The sequence below is a fragment of the Chironomus tepperi genome, unplaced genomic scaffold (genome assembly GCF_022539635.2).
Source record: "Chironomus tepperi strain 1889 unplaced genomic scaffold, CSIRO-AGI_Ctep_v1 contig_445, whole genome shotgun sequence".
Lineage (NCBI taxonomy): Eukaryota > Metazoa > Arthropoda > Insecta > Diptera > Chironomidae > Chironomus > Chironomus tepperi.
In genome coordinates this window covers 6768742-6789889 of record NW_027226567.1, presented here as the reverse complement: position 1 = coordinate 6789889, position 21148 = coordinate 6768742, and the positions used below count along the sequence as shown (strand labels likewise).

The 21148-nt window shown below is 32.7% G+C and overlaps 2 protein-coding genes across 3 annotated transcripts in view; both read right to left on the bottom strand.

Annotated features, from left to right (window-relative positions):
* LOC139098359 (TOX high mobility group box family member 4-A-like) overlaps window positions 1-21148 on the bottom strand; it is a 195883-nt gene that overhangs the window by 84868 nt on the left and 89867 nt on the right. The gene's annotated exons all lie outside the window — the stretch shown is intronic.
* The window catches only part of Pstk (Phosphoseryl tRNA kinase), a 39396-nt gene continuing 23601 nt past the window's right edge, over window positions 5354-21148 (bottom strand). The window contains exon 4 of the mRNA XM_070650653.1: window positions 5354-6466. Coding sequence (XP_070506754.1) covers window positions 5354-6226 — 873 coding nt within the window. The 5' untranslated portion in view covers window positions 6227-6466. The remainder of the gene's footprint in view (window positions 6467-21148) is intronic.

Below are 21148 nucleotides of genomic sequence, written 5' to 3'. Positions count from 1 at the left end.
TAATTGTTTGTTAGAGGATGCCTTAAATTTTGATTAAAACTGTCTGAAATTAGCCCTACCGTTATAAAATTGTCAGTCTTACTGTCAACATGGTGACGTAATCTGTTCCTTATTGACTACATTGGATTGGTCGAGTTTAACCTTCGATGGAGACCGTCAATCCAAGCCACATAGTGGGGCGGAGTCAAACGAGGCTCTGGTTATTACAGGGTGCTTTGACCTAGCAAGCCATCCTTAAATTAGGGCGACAATCTGCTGTATTTTTGCCGTGACGCTGCTGTACTTTTCTACCTTGCTTATCTTCCCGAAATGTCTCGATTTTTTGCGAAAGCCCTTTTACCACCCTAGCCGTAAATTCAAACTAAAAGAACTAAGAAAATAGCCGGAACTAATAATGACTACCAATACTTAACGGAAACGGACTAATGATTTAAAGCTCAACAGTTGGAATGTGTCAAGTCCCTCATAATTGGGAGCGTTATCAGCATTAATCCTTGAGTTTCGAAATTTGTTAATAGCAATTTGCAAGCGAAAGCCAGCAATAGGGTCAGTTTAGGTCGGTATTTAAAGGAGGCCATGGATTATCATTGATCCGCACGACTGGCAAAGTAAGTAAGCTATCTTTTAAAAATATTTTCAACGTTATTGACTTCCACGCGGAATTTGAAAGAAATATTTCTGATGATTCTCATTTTCATCAAGAATGCGCTTCCGTCACTCATGACTAACTAAGCCTATGTCCGAATTATGCTTGAAAATAATTGATTAATAAGATTCAGCAGCATAAATTATAAATAACTCAACAGAAATTGGCCTAAACAAATTCTGATTATAATAATCTAAACACACCAGCAGCAGCAATCCCTTCCCAACATCCCCGAGACAAATAATAAAATAAAAATACTGACAAATTAATTTTGAGAGCCGCTCGTGTATTTGCAAAATAAATCAAAAATTTATAATCTTTATTTATGCACAATCCTTTAATTTGATTTCATTCATTTATCCTTCCTTTTTCTCTGTTCTCCGTGTGTGTACGAGATGAATAAAAAATAAAAAGTAAATTTGTGTATCCTCAGCTGGCTAATATTTGACAGATTCTATTCAATTTTTTTTCACTTATACACATGCATAAAGCCTGAATATTGAAACATAAATACAAAATTTATGTCTTGTTTACTTTGAAAATTTTCATTTTCTGAAATTTAATTGAAATTTTTTTTTTTTTTTTTGGGGGATTCCTCACATTTGTAGGAATTTTCTAACCATCCTGTTTGCCTGTATTTGTGGATTTTTCCAAGAGAAAATCAGATTGTGGAAATGTAGAAATTGGCCGTTATTATTATTTTCAAAAAATAAATGACCGTTAATTTTTGAATTTAGAATGACCGTTATAAAACTTCCATAATTTTTATTATTTAGAAAGCCGAAAAATGATTACGAAATTTAATATTTCCTAAACTTTGAATCATATTTAGGTTGTGTGACTACGAATCAAGCTTCATTTGATAATTTAAGTCGTAAATTTGCTGATTTTTGTATCGATTTTTATAACGGTCAAAATAAATTTGAAATTTCAACGTTTGTTGAAGCATTTCAGCACTCAGATTTCCACAGTCTGGAGGAAATTTTCATGAAAAAACAACAAAAAATTTGAAAATGAAAGAATAATAAATTTTCCAAAACATTTTCCAAATGAATTATTTGCTTTACTAATTGAGGATTCAAAAATATTCTATTTGTCTTTCCGCATCTCCATATGTGTGTGTGTGTGGGTGTGTGTTTGTATTATGTGTTTATGTATTTCTCAAATGTTCAAACATTAGGCAATGAAAATATCTCTTTTTTTCTGGGGTTTTTTGAATTTTTTGTTTGTAAGGATTTATTAGAAGGGATTTTGGGATTGTGAATTTGTTCAATGATAATTATTCAAATTCGTGAACGAAAATCAAGAGTTTTTGATGAGTTTTGTGTGAGCATGCGGGGATGGTGCTTATTTGCTTGGCTGTGTATTTGAAGTATTTGTAGGTAAATGATGTCTGGAGAATTAAGACGAGTTGGATAATTGAGTGTAATGTTGAAGAATGTCTTGATAGACTGTTTAAATGGCAAGAGTGTAGGCAGAGAGGGGGTAGCACGGTGAGGGTGAAGGAAGAAAGTAGCATGTTTTCTTGAATGAGTCGCAAATATTTAGAATGATTTTGGAATATTTTTCAACAAAAATTCTACAGACCAACAGAAATATATTTAAGTAATGGATAAGCTAAGTTTGACTTTATGTAGGCCAAAGATCGTGTAGGAGTCCAAAGAGCTCATAAAAGGAAGCTGTCGATCGAAACAGTATTGCATTTGGCAAAAGCCAAAGCCAGCAATAGAGCTAGTTTTAGTCGACATTTATTGGAAGATCATGGATGCAATTGATCAGTACAATTAGAGAAGGTATGTAATTAACTGATAAGCTACCTTCAAGTGCTATTTAAGAGAAGCTCTATGATCACAATTGATCATTATGGCTAATTGCAGTTCATCAGTCGATGATTAAAGACAGACTACCAACTCTGAAATTAAATACCATTACATTGTTGCAGATACTTTAATCCACTTAAAGTAATATGAACATTAAATGTAATTTGCTTTTCAACTTTATTGGCTTCTGAACAAACAATCGATAGCTTAAAAATAAATAATCTCTCTCAATACTTTATGTTGTGACAGCACAGCACATCAAAAATATCAATTTATTTCCCTTTTAAGTGAAAGATTCTCAATCAGTCAATGACGACAAACACGCACTCACGCATGTAAATTAAAAAAAAGGCACAAACATCAAAAAGACAAGAGACTAGAGATTAAAAAAAAAAACTATTTTAACGATGATGCACCTGATGGCGAACAATGCCGAGAACAAACGTTTTTCATCGTCTAATAATAGATGACATGCAAAAAAAAAACAGGCACAGAACATTTTTTTTTTCAATTGTTATTTCAGTTAAGAGTTGCGGAAGCATAGATCAGAATTGCAAAAAAATATATAAGGAGAGAAATAAAAAATAACGCACAATACCACAAGGGGAATGTGACGACGAAATCGATGGCTTTAGAGACACAAAAAAAAAAAATGTTGCAGGCATTGCATAACAATCATGACTGAGTGGTGCCTTTTGCTGCCTTTTTTATATTCTACATGATTTTTTTTCAGTCATAAAGGTGTGATTGAGAATTTTTTTCGAGGGAGAGATGAGGAGTTTCTAGTGATGTCTAGGATGTGGGTTGATGATTTGTCCAATGATATAGTGGGAGTCCGGAACTAGAGTCAGAATTCTTGGCACAGGAGTTACTGCAGGCTAATATTGGTGTCATTACAAGACAAGCTCTTAGATTTCTGACTTTATAAACGGCAAGACGTCACATATGGAACTAGGGTCAAAACTCCTGACTCAGGAGATACTGTAGATGAATTTTGAAGTCACTAGTAGAACAACTCTTAGAATTCTGACTTTATAGATGGAAAAAAGTCACATGGTTGACCGAAGAACACTCAAAACGAGGCTTTGGATAGAGACAGTAATGCATTTGGATTTGGAGACTAGCAAGTTGAAGCCAACGATAGAGTCAGCTTCAGGCATCATTTATGGAAGTTTATGGATCACTCTTGATCAGTATTGACAGCTCATTGAGTGAAATAAAGGATTATGATGAATTTTGTAGAATTTTAGTAAGTTAAACCTCAAAACCATGTTTAAATGACTAAATAGCAACTGAGCTTGTACCTAAAGCAGTCTAAAAGACTAAATCAGCCAGTAGATCAACAAATGTCTTCGATGTCCTACATATAGGAATGTAATCGACTCTTGACTTTAAGAACTTGCTATGCAACAGAAATTCTATCAAATTTGCTAAGTTTCTTTAAAATTTCAACCATTTTCAAACCTCAAAATCACTCAAAAACTGCGTCTAATCCACTCCAATCCATCATATCCACCTAGCAACCAATTTTTTTTATGTTTGCGACATTTTTTGTTCTGTACTCTATCAGATTTTTTTTTCATGTTCAATAATATTTTTTCCCAACAATCATACATGCTTAAAGCGTCTACATAAAGTGCCGCAAGTGCCGAGCAAGTGAGGTTGTAGACAATTCATCATACATGTGAAAGAGAAGAACTGACTGCCTTGATTTATGTACGTGAATACACTTATAGATGAATATTTATGCAATGCATCAACATGAGAAGCAGGAATAGCTGAATATTTTTTTTGTTTCTGTTTGATATCTCTCTCGTGTTATGTTCTTTGTGACTTGATGTCTATTTGATGGTGAAAAAAAAAAGTGTAAATTTTTTTTTTTCTGTGAAACATAAAAATAGGAAATTTATTGTGCAGCCAATGTGAAAAATCAATCAACAATTTTTTTTGTGCGTCAACGAGGTTGTAGTGTCAATCGAGGGTTTTAGGGTTTATAAAGTCAAGGGTTCTTTTCATTCTTGCTGTATGACATTTTAGATGGAGTTTGCTGATATGGATGTGTAATGGAATTTGGTGAATTTTTTATAGGATTTTAGAAGTTTTTATGTTGTTGCCGTGGATATGAAGTTTTTGTGTGTCTGAAATTGGTGATTATGTAAGGGATGGGGAGGAATTATTTGATTGGATTATATGACAATTTTTTGGGAAATTAGAGGATTGAAGGCAGTTTATGTGATTAGTTTCGAAATCTGTCTGGAGTCCTTCAAATGATCGATTTTAATCTTCCTGGGCAACAGCAGGTCATCAAGAAGTTCATGAGTTTAAGTGGTTACCGACCAGTTACAGACTAGAATGGATGACAAATCCATGAGTAAGGAGGAGGCTTATAGCTTGTGATTGAAGAACAGGTTGAAATCAGGAGTATTGAACCAAAAATAGGCGATTCTGCCAGCAAGAGCGTAACGTTACTGTGTACAATTGGCTAGGTAAGAGACCTGACATGTGTATCACTCTTTATTGAGGACATGGGTTCGATTCCCACTAATTATTATAAAGAATACTGTCGATGATGAGACTAAGATTTGCACAATACTCAAGATATTGCATTTATACGTATGTTCAGGTCAACTAACAACCTTTAAGTGAGTAAAAGGCCAAAAAATTGGAAGGCAGACCAGAAAAATTCATGAAAGGAAGCTGTTGACAGAGATACAGTATTGCATTTGGTATTGGAAATTGACAATTGGGAAGTCTTTGATATGATTCGTTTCATGCGGCATCTGAGGGAGGCCATGGCTCACAATTGATCTGTACAGCTAGTAAACCAAGTAAATAAGTAAATACAATTTAATCAACCTTTATAATTCATTTATTCAAAAATATCTAATCAATCAGCATCAATAAATTTTCTAAATTCATCTCTCAGGTCTTCAGCAGTCTCAAAAATCATCTTTCCGCTCCTTACATCCTCCATGAATGTTTTCCTCATCAAATTTAATTTCTCAGAATATTCTTTCATTTTCTTTTTTCCTTTAGCTTCCTGCATTTTACTTCCTATTTCCTTACGTGTAATAAGATCCATTTCATGAATTATTGACTGCTCTCGAGGCTCCTTTTGATGCTCTTCCGTTAAAACTTCAGGATTATCGATTCGATCTTTGAGTTCAGCAAGAAATTTTCCCTCGTCAAAATTTTCAATTTCCATAAAAATCGTTCGAGGATTTTGAGGCTCCTCGAGGTCATTGAACATTTTTTCAATCACAGCATTGCCAACATTTGAACATCTTTTTGAATTTCTCGCAATGGCATCAGCTAATGAAGATTTCATAAAAATCTGAAAATGTTTGCAATCACATGCTCGACAAATTTGTCTCGTACGCTGTCTCATGCTACGATAATACATGTTATCATCAATAATCAGCAATGTCATTGGATTTTCACTACTCAAGCTAATTGAATTTTGTGGAATTTTCAACTCGTTCGATGCAATAATCGTCATCCAGTTGGAAATCATTTCAGTCTTTAATTTTCCAATTAAATTTTCAATCTTATTGAAGCAGACTTCCCGAGACTTTTTGTAATCACCATCAGTAATGTTTTCAAAATCAATTTGAATTAATTTGTCAAAATTAAGCACAATGACATTCGTGTTGAGTAAATTTTCTTTTGATAATTTATGAATTTTCATTGAAATTGTGCTCTTTCCACTCGCTGGAATTCCGATGAGACTCACAATGATAAATCTCATGATTGACTTCATTGATTAATTCAATATTTAATGAAGCTGATTGAATTGTTCATCAATCTTAATTATAAACCTGAACCTCCTCCCGGAAATTCCTTTTTAATTAATTTTGACTTATTGATATGCGAATAATTTAGATGACTCTATGGCTGATGCGCGCGTTGCAATCCCGTTGATATCAAATATTCACAATCTTTCGGGATTATTCACTGTGTCAGGAGATGATTTTATATATATTTACTATATCCAATCCTCCTGTAGAGAAGAATGAGAAGATAATAGAAAGAAGAAAATCGTGAGTGCATTGTGCATGTGATTTGACATGATTGTTATTAAGTAACAAGCATCCGCTTGTATTTGGATTAATTAGACAGAAATTGTATTCGAATTTGATTTAATTTGTATAAATATTTTGATTGAATTTGTGAGAAGGTATTTCAGTGAGATTTTTCAATGATTAGCAGTGTGCCGTAGCAAACAGGTTGCCTAGCGCTATTTCTTTTGGATAGTCGACTGTCCAGCTGATCAGGGGTTGCATTCAGGGGGTTTTAGTTGCTCGAATGCCTTATTTTCTTCCAAAATGAAGAGCTTTTGAATTAATATTGTTGAGCCCCCTACTTAGAGCTACCTCTTTAAGGTAGAGCCTCAAGATAAAACCAGGAAGTCTCAAAATGGGTTAGAGCCAGCTGAATATCTTCCATACATCAAAAATTAATCAAATTACGAGTTAAAGGACAATTTCAATTGCAGATTACATTCTCCCATGACTTAACTCCTATCATCTCCAGATTCTCACAATATCCATCAAAATAACAATTCAAAATTCCTCCAAGTCACTCAAATCAATTGAAACGATTCTAAAACAATTTACAATCCATCCCAAAGACCTACTTCAGTCATTGATATCAATATCAACAGAAATCTTACAAACAAAAATACTTCTTTAATCCACATGAAGCTCAACAGAAATAAATGCTCAATTAACGGTAAATTCTAAATTTCTTATAAGAATTAATTGATTGAAATTTTTTTTTTATTTCTCATTATTTTTTTCATCTCTTTCTTTATTACCGTTATGCTGCTTCAATATTTTATTTTTAATTCTTCTTCTTCTTCTGCTTCGAAACCTTCAAGTTCCCTCAGATGTTCAATAAATGACAATAAAAATTGTTTTTTTTTTTTCTTATGCTGTTTTTTACAATGCAGTTCAACAATTGAATGCCATTAATTTGACACCCACAAGTGCATTGAAGTCACATTAAATGTTAAAAAAATTTCAACTTCAATGAACATAATTCTCAATTTAATAGCAATTTTTCATTAAATTCTGTTTTGATTGTCAACAATTTTTTATTATAGAATGATTTGTGGGATGAGACAAAAAGGGGTTTTGGAATGTGATCATTTTGTCTGAATGACTGTTGACGAATGACTGAAATTGGTTTGTCAAACTAAAAAGGGTCAAACTGAGGTTTGAAGTTGCATGACCCCAACAAGACCTCTGCATGACCCTTAATATACCTAGGATTTCTTGGAATTTAATGACTGAGTCAAATAGGTCTTATGCCTTATTTTTCGTCATTTCTACTTCATGTGCATTTTAGACATATTTCTGTGAGACCATTTTTTGCAAAATTGTAAATTAGGGAATCCAGAATTACCGTTTCCGTAAGATTTCGGGAATCGGGAACGGAAACGGGAAAGACCTTCGGGAACGGGTCATATTTTGATTTACTACTTCATATTTTGAATTCACGGGAATTTTTCAGTTTTCTTAAACTCTACTTGAAAAGTTTGAAGCAGACCTCAATGTCGTCTTGAGCAACTTGAGTCGTCTTTGTTATGTATAATCCGAGTAAATTTCGAGTTCTGGTTTGACTAGAGTCTAAATATCAATGCTATTGATTCGTGAATGAGTCTCTAGCCCTAGCAATACATCAAAGTCACTAGGGAACCATTCATTTGCTGTTAAGGTTTTCAATCAGAGAATTTAATTGTGTGTAATCCCTTATCAATTCCGAGATTCAGTAAATTTTGATATCGAGATTGAAAATCCTAGTCGTCATGTTTATGGGAAACGGTCATAACGACGCAAAGGTACCCTAATCTCAACATGATGGTCCATTCTCTCTGTTTTGATGCTAAACGTTAAGATTGGTGGTCAGCAGACTTTTCGCGGAACACCTTGGTAAATCTCGATCGAAAGCACATACACTAGTGCAGATTCTAGTACACTACTTGAGTTCAATCGTAACATGTACCACGAGTAGGATGATTAAGAATCAAAACTCAATTTATCATAAAATATTCCTAACTTTAATCCATCAATTATCAGCCACAATCTACATCTCACATTTACAAAGACAATTCCATCTGTTCGTGCTACTGTTTTTAATAATATAAACTCTATGTTTTTTAGTCCAAACAATAAGACAAAACACATAAGGAGACATAAAGATGTTGAATAAGAAGTAGACTTCTTGTAAACAATCATGCATGACAATTACAATGCATTGTTTGGCATATTTATGCTTACAATGTTGTTGTTAATTTTTGCCATAATAATAATATTTTTTTTTTGACTTTATAAAGGGAGAGTGAGAAAGAATGAAAAATGAATTGATGGAGAATATATAAGGAGTTAAGCACTAAACTCAACATTTACTTCTTCTTCTTCTTTTATCTATTCTGTTTTAAGAAACAATTTTTTTAAGCTACGGGTGATTGAACTTTTGATCTGCAGCAGCAGCAGCAACAGCAGCAATAACAATACACCAACACACAAAAGAGCACATCGAAAATAAGAAAATGAAGGTTAATCACTCAGCATTAGAAGAAGCAAAGAGAGAATTGAATTTGTCATGGTAAATGGATTTTAGAAGAAAAAAAATCTTAATGTGATTGCATATCTGCATTTATTGTGGAATTTCTTCTTTGTGCTTCTTCTTTTTCAAAGCACTTATCATTGGAACGGGTTGTGGATGGTTGTGATTTGTTTGATTGAGTGTCAGACTGACTGTATGGATGTGATTCTGTGTCATTCTTAATGACTTTCTAACAGACAATGAGCATACTCACTTAGATGAGCGTGCTAAAGACTATACTCCTAAACCATACTCAATTAGGACTGATTCAAATTCGGGTGAAAATCAGACAGAATTTTCAATCAAAGTTTGATAAATATTCTTCTACATTTTGTCGCATTTTTAGCCGAATGTTCCAAAATTTTCAACTGAGTTTAGCTAAATGAACTAAAGAATCCAGTCATCAAAATGAAAATTCTACTAAAAAACTGAATGAAAGTTTTGTAGAGTTCGGATAAAAAACCGGCAATATTCATGTAAAAGTTTGAAAGCTTTAAGTCTGAATTCGGCTAAAAATCTAGCAGAGTTTAGTCTAAATTCGGCTGAAAATCCGTCAAAAGTCAGTCAAAATTCAGTAAAATTCTTGTAATATTTTTTATCCATTCTGAAATTACATCCAGTATTTTTTCAGATTATAACCTTAAAAAATGCGCTTTAGACCATCATCCTTTTTTAACTTAATCTCTTCTATTAAAAATTTAATAAGTTTAAAAAAAATTACCTCGCATCTTAAAAAAGAAGATTCTAAATTTACTTATGTCAGATAAGAAATTAAAACGATGTGTGTTGATGGCATTACATGTGATAAGCAGAGAATGGAATAAAAGTGTCGTCCAATTACAGGAAGGTGTAAAGATTATTTTTAACAGCTAAGTTTATAAGCTAGAGAAGCAAGTAAGAAGTTAAAAGGCTTTATTTGAGTATATGGAACATGAAATCAATGTCATGTCCCCAAAAATCATGTCCATCATGTCGCTAACCCCTTAATAAACAAAAATCAGACAACAATTATGTTTAGGTGCCACACGAAACTGCAGACAGACATATATCCTGCCTGATATCTAATCATAAACTTTTATCACGTCAATAACTCGTTTTCCAAGCTCTTAATTACTTCTATCATTCTTATATCCAGTTCTGTTAATTTTTTTCGTAGCAACTATTCAGCTAAGGCCTTAATAAATTTTGTTCTCATAAAAAATTATAAGCTCAATTGCTTGTTAAGGCAATTATTATAACTGTGATAACAATAAATTTTATCATTTTACGATATTGGAACTATAAACTTCAATTAGACACAGCTTAGGTTCTGCAATTGTCATAAAATTAACAATAAAACCAGTTTTTTTTTGAGATAATTGAATTAGGAAATTGTGTACGTTCGATTCCTTAATTTATGACAAGTTTGTGTCGGTTTACAAGAGAGCTGATGTGAGTTTTGTGCTGTGAGAAAATTATTTTTATTGGAAGTTAAGTTATGGTTTGTTTTGTAGAGTAAGTTGGAGTTAATTGAAAGGAACTGGATGGTAAAAGAGCTCATGGGAGACCAAAGAATTTCTGGAAAGGGAGCTGTCAATAAAGACAGTATTGTGCATTTGGTATTGGTAATTGGTAGACGGAAGCTAGTAATAGACCCGGCTTTAGGCGTCATTTTAGAGAGGCCATCGATAAGAGTTGATCTGCATGATCAACGAAGTAAGTAAGTAAGCAAAGGTGAACTAAGTTAATCTTATCCATCCTTACTAGCCCTAATAGACATCGTGATGCGATCATGGTACCATGTTTGGGTGCCTTTGTTCTCTGTTGGAGTGTTAAAAGGATCTAGTACTTCTTAGATAAGGATTTGAACTTACTACGGCAATTTATTCATTCTTATTACTTAATTTCAGCCAACTTCTATTCCAATCTGACCAAATGGAATCAAATATTTGTGAATTTCAGATGGAAAATAGTCAAAATTAACTGATCTTTAGAGAGGAGTATGAGTAACACTAAACAGTGATTTAGGAAGGTTGAGACAGTTCAAAAAGGCTATTGACATTGCGTTACATCCAAATGACATCTGAACTATATGCTTTCTCGAAATCCTGGTCCCGATAATTCGAGATCGGGATTGAAATTTTCGGGATCCCGAGATTTTTCGGACCCGATAGCGAGAAAGCATACTGAGCTACCTTTATACCCTACAATCTTAAAACCTTCTTGATCTTCTGACTATATAAACCATCTCAAACAAGATTTGACAGTCAATGAGTCAATTCTTAACATACAGGAAGGAAACATGACCTTCTATGAAAATCATTATAAAATCTACATCATAACCCCAAACCAAAAACCACAAAAACAACAATAAAAGGAACCAGAATACTTCCTCAAATATTAATTTAATTAAAAAATCATTCAAAAAAATTTCAAAACGAAAAAGAGATATAATCTCAGTAATCAAAAACATTCCCCCCAAATATCCAATCAATTCTGCACAAGATCAATAACAGACAAGCAACAGAAGCCAAAAAAAAATTAACAAGAAGAACTGAACAAGCCACAAAACAGATAATCTAAAAGATTAAATCGATGAGATAAAAATAAAATTTTTAAATCATCATAAAACAACGAGCAGTAGCTACCAATCAAATAACAACTGCTTAATAAAACGAAGTCTTTTTTTTTGAGTATCAGCAGTGGTAGCAGCAGCAGGAGCAACATACAAGAAGCAGTAGAACATGAAAAAAATACACAAAACATCGACTTGTTTTACAACATTTCTTTCAATATAATAAAGAAGTTCTTTTTTTTTTGTTGTTAGCTGCCTGCTCCTTTCCTCTTATTATTCATCATATTGTTGTTATTGCTTCATATACGTGTGTGGATTAAATTAATTTTTATGATAGAAAAAAAAAAGAGAAATGAAAGAAATGAAAGAAATTAAAAAGAAACAATTTTTTATGATTAATTAATGAAAAGAAAGAAAAAGAAGTTAAAAAATTTTAAAGGCTTTTTATTCTGTTTTTTTGGAGCTTGTGCCATTGGCTTTAGAATATGAGGTTCAAATGTAATGAGGGAAAATTTTTAAAGTAATTTAAAATGGATTTATGTGTTCTATGGCGCATTTTTAATATTTTGATATGATCATTACTTGATCGGGGGATATTGAAATGTTGCTACTAACTTAAATGACAGTCACTTGACGAAAACAGCCAAATTTGTTGAATGGTTGTCACTAAACCCTAAGTATCTATACCCTTGAGCCCAAGTAACACCCTCCTTGTCAACGTGATGGCAATATTTCAATATGAACCGATCAGATAAGCTATTCTTTACCCAGTTACACTTTAATCAACATTGAGCAAGATCCATGTCAGAATTTTGAACAAGCAACAATCTCAAATCTTGATTTCTGTAGATTAGTATTTTAAGACAACTTGATATTCGGTTATAGTTGTCAAATGATAGTAAAACGGTGTAGTCAATGTAGATTACCAAGTTATATGTAGCCTAATGATTACTAAATATACCGAAAATATGACATGCTTGCATGTATGAGGATATTAAGGGTTAGAATCTCACCAGAAGCGACCAGATTTATCAAAATTGTCATTTTGACAAGGAATCTTATGATTTTTGTAGAATTTGATTAAAATTATGTATCGAAAAGTTAACTTGATCCGACTCAAACTACGAAACGCTTAAACAGAGTTGAAGCTGTGTAAACACAATTAAATTTAAAAAGATTGCAATTTGCAGAAAATTTGATAGTTTTTTGATAAAATTCTTTAAAATTGATAGTATATTTATTCAAGAATCAGACACTCATTTGAAAATTGTAGGGTGCATGGGTGCATGCTTGAATACAACTGTCAAACCATTTAAAATTTTGAAAATTGTACAATTTTGGCTGATCAGAATGTGCAGATGAGTGTCTGATGTCGACAAATCCTTAATATTTGTTCTAATTACCCCTATTCCATTAATTCAAAGTTCTATAATAGATAGCTCCAAAAATCAAAACTTAACACTCAAATAATCATTATAACCCAAACTGCAAATCTCAATCCACCACAAACTTCCAAGAACACATCAAATCACGTATAAAAAGAAAGGTGCTATCAAGTAGAATAAAGCAATAACAAAAGCTAGAAGAAAAACGAAATAATGAACGAAAAAAAAAGAGAGCCTCAATTAACGATAATTTAAGTTTTATTGTTTGTAAAGTTCTTTTTATTGGACCGCGTGCAAAGAAGTCCGCAGAGCCAATATCATTATCTTGCCCAAAAAAATTATTTCCATCTCTCTCACTCACTCACACTCATCACACTAATTAATCATACTAAACTCTTAATTTGGCTTTGAAAAAAGAGAAAAAAAAAAGTTTTTTTAGCTGTAAGGGAGCTGAAAGACATAAGGAAAATGAAATATCGTCGTTGACGATAATAAAAAAGGTAAACTTTTTTTTCACCTTCATTAGCGACTAGATGATGATTTAGCCAATTAATATCAATTTTTAAAAAAGAAATTTTTCATATTTTTTTAAAAACGAAAATGAAGAAATTTTGTTGAAATTTTATGTGAAAATAAAGTTATATACGCCATAAAGTGATGTATGTGGCTCATAAAGTATTAATTTATGGACTATAATCGTCAATTTGAGGTTTATTGCTGCCTTATTGTATGTATTTTTTACATTTTTTACAAGTAAATCTACAACAACAATTTCATACGCGCGAAAAAGAAGAAGTAAAGCTTAAAATGTTCTTGAGCATGTTTTTAACCACAATCCGATTATCGTACAATCCGCATTTCACATGTTTTACTTGCATTTAACCTTCTTTTTATTACTTATTCGTCCATTTCGCAACAAAAAGGTTACTTAAGGGTATGAACTGTCTATTGATTGTGAGGATTATAAGAGTTTTTGGCACTAGTTTCTTTTTGAGGTTAGGTGTCGTGACTCAATGAGATTGATGATGATTGATGAGATTGAAGTGGAATGTTGGGGAAATTGGGTTGATATAGTTGTATGTAACTAGAGTTGTTGGCGATTTCTAGTAAAAATCATAGTGAATGTTGCGTAATAGGACGAATTAAGCTTGGAATCTTGAATAGTACAAGCTGGCTCATCGATCTGAAATGTCAGAGTCTCGGCGGCTTGATGCTGGATTTAAACTGAATCTGGTATTAATTCACGGCCGGCGTGACTCTGACTTGATATCGGATATAAACCGAATTCAGCATAAAGTCAAGGTCGTTATGACATGGCGTCACATTTAAGCCAAATCCGGGATCAAGTCAGGGTCACGCTGGTCTTGGATTAGATTTTTGCACTATTAGTCGATTTGTACTGTCCGAGAAAGACTCTAACCTTTATTTTATCACAGATTACAGCTACTAGTTAATTGAATTGCCATAATACAGTAAAAAGAACGCTAGAGTCCTTAATATTCCGAACTGGAAGAAGGTTTCGAAGGATAGAGCTGTCTTCAGACATTCCCTACGCGCGGCAATGGGCCTTCGTGCGCCCCAGTCAAGGAAGTAAGTAAGTAAGTAAGTATAATACTAAAATGTATTGACTATCCTAGTGTACTCTACAGATTAGAAACCAAAGTAAGTGACATTAAGTGACATAATCAATAATGCATCACCTAGTCCACAAGATTTCTCAAAATTTCACCCAAATTACACCTCAACATTCTTAAAATCGCTCCACATATCCCTTTCTTACTCAAAATATAAAAAACTCTTTACCGCCTTTTTTTCCAACCGCAAAATTGGCATTGAAATACTTTTTTTTTTCAGTCTTTTTATGTCTTTTTATCACAAACATTTGTGGAATTTTTATTACCTTAAATATCTTTTTTTGTTGCATGTGGAGATAATTGTTGTTGTTATCGCATAAAATTGCAATGTTATGTGTCTGGATGAAAAGTCTTACTTTTAAGCGACAAAAATTGTGTATTTATAAGTTGAAATTGGGCAAAATGATGATGTAATTTGACAGTTAATTGACTTGAGTTCATGATAAGGAATTTCAGGTATTGATTTGAGGTTAAGAAATTGAATTGAAGCCGACAAATGAGTTGCAGGTGGAATGGCATGGTTGTGTTAAGTTTTCTTTAAGGTTTTAGCTATGACTTGATTCTAATAATCGTGAAAAATGTTCAATTCTTTATCGCAAATGTCGTTTTTGATCAGCTGTCCACACCTTAGGGGTTATACGTTTATGGTGTCTAGACTTTATAGGCTAGAGGTCCGCATTCTCGAATATTTTGCAAACTAAACACAAAATATCAAATTTAAAGGACGTAATTTGTAAAATATTCAATTAATCAACATCATTTTAAGTCCACAACCTTCAATAGCCACTCAAATCCACAACATTTTTCCGGAAATCAAATTTCCTGCAAAGATAATCAGTCAATCAAGGAGATAACCTGATTACTCAAATGACTTCGTGATATTCTTGAAAAAAAAAAATAATATTATTAAGGGTTTTTATTCAAGTGTTAAGTGCCATTCATGGTCAACATGTTAGTTAGTTATGAGTAGCTTGCACAGTATTTGATAATGACTGCTTTACGATTATTGCATGGCAACTAACATAACAAATCTTTTGAATGTCAAGAGCACAACAGCATGAAGTGAAAGGCATATGATGTTGGTGATAAAAAAGCTACTTGGAAAAGCTTGATGATGATTGTGGGAAAATGTTTATGCAAATTAAATAGAAAAAAAATTCAAGGAATTTTATTGAAAAATGTCAGTTGGAAGGTATGGAATTATCTGAGTGACACATCATAGTCGTTAGGGTTTGGTTGGAAGTTAAAGTATAAAAAATAATAAACATTAGCTGTACAGACCTTAAGGTTCATAGCTGCGTGTTTATATGCGTTTCAGTTAACGTATGAATGACGTGAATGAGGACATATGTCACCGTAATTGGCTGTTTGAACCCATTTGACATCGAAAAATGTAAGATTCGTCAAAAACTGCAAGTTTGCTGACAAAAAATGCAGGTCTGTAGCCTTGGACGAACTAAAAGGTAGAATAGAACAGTCCAGGACTGTGTATTTAGCATTCAGGTCTGCGGTTCTTGGCCAAACCCTAGAATTAAGTAATTTGCTGCTCGGGACTAAAATATTATACGATGGTCATTCAAAGAGTGCTGGCTGCTTAGCTAAAAAGTCCACAATCCAGAAAAATGGTCACAAAATCCCAAAAATCCCAAGAATCCTCCAAATCCCATAAATTAATCAGAAAAGCTCTAATCAAAGCTGAATCTCAATTCAAACTCGACAAAATCAAATCAAAATCTCCCCTTCAGACTTCCCTTCATTTAACACAACAACAATCATAAAGCTCAAAATGTCAAATTGATCAACGAAGCCTCAAAACGTTCATTCATCTTTAATTTTTCCCACTTCCTTCTTATTACATCGTCTTTATTTTCCTTTGATTAACAAAAATTCTCGAGCGAAAAGAAAAACTTTTTCTTTTTCCTTCGTCTTGTTCCTCGTGCTTCATTTTTACACTTCATCATAATCCTCAAAAGGATTCTTTCAACATAAATTCATTTATTCAGTGTATAAAAAAAGGAGATGTGAAGGCAGCAGCAAACATAAATTTTCACAAGGAAAGAAAAACATTGAGTGAGGGAGGCAAAAAACGAGACTGAATGAGTCTGAGAGATGGAAGATTATGTGTGTATATATATATAAAAATGAAGAAATAAAAAAAAAACGAGAGAATGAGAGCACAAATCCACAAATGTGCTACTTGTTGATGGCACTTAGAAAACATCCAACCTCAATTTTCTTCAGAACACTTTCTGAAATCTTTTTTTTTTTGCTTGCTCTTGCTTGTGAGCATTGTGGATGGAAGTATGGTGGAGTAGGCTCGTGTTTTGTCTTTCTGGTTTGTACGATCTTTGCAATTTTCAAGCTATTTTAATAATTTCAGTAGCGTATATCATCAAATTGATTGTAATTCAGGCGAAAGTCCTAACAGACAATGAGTATACTCAACTAAATGAGTGTAGTCATGAATGTCAAGCACTATAATTGGGCATGCTCAATTTTTCGGGCATACTCTTGATTATGCTCTTTTGTCGACCTAAGCAACATTCTAAACAACATATCATGTTCGCTGGAGCATTGCTACATTGTTGTATTAAAGTTAAGACACAAAGTTGCCCTGATCAAATCGGATCTATTGGTTTCGACTAATTTTCGGTCAAAAATATAGCTCACAGGATTATACGGCTTAGGCACGCTACAGTCAATGGGGACTGGGTACTGTCAGTAGCATGTGTCATCGTTGACTGATCAATTGTCGTTAGCAAATGTCACCGGCAAATGGCTGCTTTCAATTGAAGATGTTATCGACCACCGGCCGCTGCAAATGCCCGGTATAAACGGCCATCGAATTCTGTCGATAGTAGTTGGTATTCGAAGATCTTTTGCTGATTGCCGTCTGTAAATTGTCAACTCTGCTAACAACTATGTTTAGCTGCTTAGTTACTAAATTAGGTACTTAATTAAGTATGATATGGAGCTTCATATTCTCCTAGTCACTAACTAATGAGTTCTAGCTAAGTTCTCCAACAAGTCTCTGAATGAAATCAGAATTCAATATCTTCTGCGCTTAATTCCGCCTTCTCCTACGTGCAAAACTTTCCCTACTTCCAATTTTTTTTTTCCTTACTTCTGTGCTCATATGATTCATTCATTCACATTTTCAGCTCACATGTGCCATTGTTGTTGTTCGAAAGCGTTTGCTACAATGTGTTTATATTTATATAAAAAAAAGTATACGGCAACAACAACAACAACATAAAGGCAGCCATATATTTAACAAGAATGGCAAGAAAAAAAAAACAATAATATAAAAAAAAGGTCTCGGAGGAATCTTTCATCTCCGTCACAACACGATGTATCTACACTTCTGTTCTTTATTTTTTTTTTTCGTACACACATAAGGCAATTGAGAGGAAAAGTCTCGCATGCAACAACAATTTATTTTGAAATACTTCTTATGATATTTTATTCCTTTTACCATCAACTGCTGTAGATGAGGATGGCTTGATATTGAGATGATTAAGGTAAACATATGGCAATGACTGTGTGCTCAATGCATCTATTTTACTGACTTATAGTTATTTTTAACACACAATAAAGATATATAAAGTATAAATTGAATTTGAGGATGATTACGATGACGAGGGATCTTAAGATGAAGAAGAAGTAAGAGCTGAGAATTTGGGTCAATTAAAGTAAATGATTGTAGAAAAAAGATAAAAAAATTCAATAATGATGTAAGAAAACTTTTCCTTTACTCAAATATTGAATCTAAAGCAACATACTGGGTTTATCGAACTTAATGAAATAAAAAGAAGCACTGAGTTAATGTTTTGATAACGAATTCTTTTTTTTTTGTAGGGCATGCTTAAAAATTGTTTTATGAATTTCTTGAATGAATGTCGTGAGGTTTTAAGTTGGATTGAAGGTTTTGATGTTCTAGAATCAGTGGTGGGCAAGTTGTGTTCTGCGGCGCTATTGTTGTGCTGCCAAAAAGTTTTGAAAATGGCATGAAACGTATGCTGCAGAGCTCGAAATCATGTTGAGCCGATTTGATATTTTTCAATCGACTTATAGTCGACTTCAAGTGTGTCGAATTCGAGCTATGGTTTGTTGTATGCAGCTTTGGTCGAGGTTTACCAACCAAGGTGTGTCGCGAAAAATAAAAGATTGTCCACTAATTTTCTAGGCATTATACATATGTTAATCATGATTCTAGAGTCAAAATTACATTACTCAAAAACAAAATCATAGACGTAAATGTTACAAACAGAGCTCAAAGTCGTCTCGAATTTCATTTAGAGTCGAGTTGACTTGAGTCGACTTTTCTATACAAAAGTTGATTCGGATTCAAGTTCGAACTATGGTCAGAAGTGTTTTTAGGCTTGTTTTATTATATTAATTAGCAGAATTCAAATTCGACTCAGAATTTGTACGAATAAATCGACTTTCGTCGACTCAAATCCACTCAAAATTCAAATAGACTTCGATCTTTGAACTCAAAAGTGAGTTTAAGTTTCTTTACTTAAAATTGATTCGAATTTTGTACTGAAAACTCGACTTTAGTCGACACGACTTCATAAAATATTCGAGTCGACTTTGAGTGAGAGCTCGGTGCCAGACACACTTCAAGTCACTCAAAGTATGAGCTTTGTTAGAAGACTGTATCGCCAAAATCTAAATAAATCATGAGAGGTCGTAATAGTGATAAGATAAATCACACTGATAATTTATAATATTCTGGTTCGAATCCTTATAAATTCTAATACAGTAATTTTCCGTTCGGTTTCCTTACTTAATCAATTTTTTGACACTTTTTGCTTTTATAAGCAGAATATAAATAAATATCAAATACACTAATTTAGAACAGCAGTCAAAAACCTAGCATACAACATATAAATACTTATATTTTTGCAAAAATTGATAAATTCGTGTTTTAAAAGATTTAAAAGAAACATTACAAGCATCCAACATGATGTCCATGTGGATTATTTCTTGACAGACACAAGCCTTACAAAGAGAAATTTATTCAAAATTTTTTTAATCATATTAAGCAACATCATATGTTATTTTTTTTGAGAGAAATAATTTGGTAAATGTCTCAAGTTGTCAAGTTTATGTTAATATTCAGGAGAAAGATAAAAATCTTGAATGCAATCAATCAAAGCGATCTCTTACCAACTGGAGAAAATAGACCACACCAATTTATGTTCCACAAAAAAAAAACGACACACGGTTGATTTACAGCCAACTGACAGTGATCAGTAAGCAGTCACGTAACACTGATATCTATTCAAATTTTAGTCTATGACAACTACTTAATTCAGGACTATAAAACTAAATTTCGTTCATTTTTTGATGTCTTATTCTGGGTAGGGCAAAAATTTTAATTAAAAATCAAATTTTGCTATCAAGTCCGTTGCCAAATAACTTCCAACGTGTCATTTTGTCCCACGAAAAATTCCAGCTTAATAAATTTCTAAAAAACAGCTTCTCGAAAAAATATCTTTTATGTACATCGAAACCTATAATCAAAATCATCATCATTATCATCATTATACCATCCACATATAGCTTTAAACTTCTTTAAATCTAAAATTGATTTCATTCCTTCTCTTTTTCCCATTCGATTTAAATTTAAAATTCCTAATTTGTAATTTGTCGAGAACAATCAAAATGCAATTTTTCTTCTCTTTCAATTTCTAATTAACCGTTTAACCTCTTTTAAGTGATGACCTTTTCTACTTTATTCTTTATTTTTATTCATTTTGTTGATCTTACTAAGGCTTTTTTTGTTAGTTTGATGATGAATTTTTGAATATTTTTATTTGCTGTGAGTTAGTTCTGTAGTTTCAGTTTTACAATTTTGACACGGATCTAGAACAGGATTTGTGGAGTTCTATGTATATTGAGGAGCAATTACTTTAATGACAAGTGACTTGGATAAAATCTTAATCAGAACTCGAAGTTGATTTGTATTTAAAATGGAGTTGAATCAAATTGAGTCGACTTATCATATAAAATCCGGATTAAAATTGAATTCTGATCTTAAATTTTCTTGGCTTACAAATTAGAGAAGATAATTTTAAGTTGTGTGTCATTCTGGAAGGTATTTCCCCTCCTTCAATTTGGACAAAGTTCTTCAATTTGCTAGAGTTTTAAGAGATAAAAATTACCGAACTCACCTAAAATCACTAATTTAAAATTTCTTTCAAAACCTAGCTTTTTGAGGTTATAATCATAAACTTATAAGGATATTGAATATCCGCAAACATTTGCTGTAAATCATTTAATGGGAATTTCAAACGATTTATTAATAACCTCAATTCAGCCCAATCAACATATTTTCAAGTTATGCAACTATAAATCTTACAAACATGCCCCAAAAATCCCTTTCAAAACAGCAAAAAAAAAAAATCAATTCAATTTCAACATTCGTTCATGATTCATTTTAATTGCAAATTGCTTGCAACTTCTCTTTCCCAACTAAATCCATTCATTCT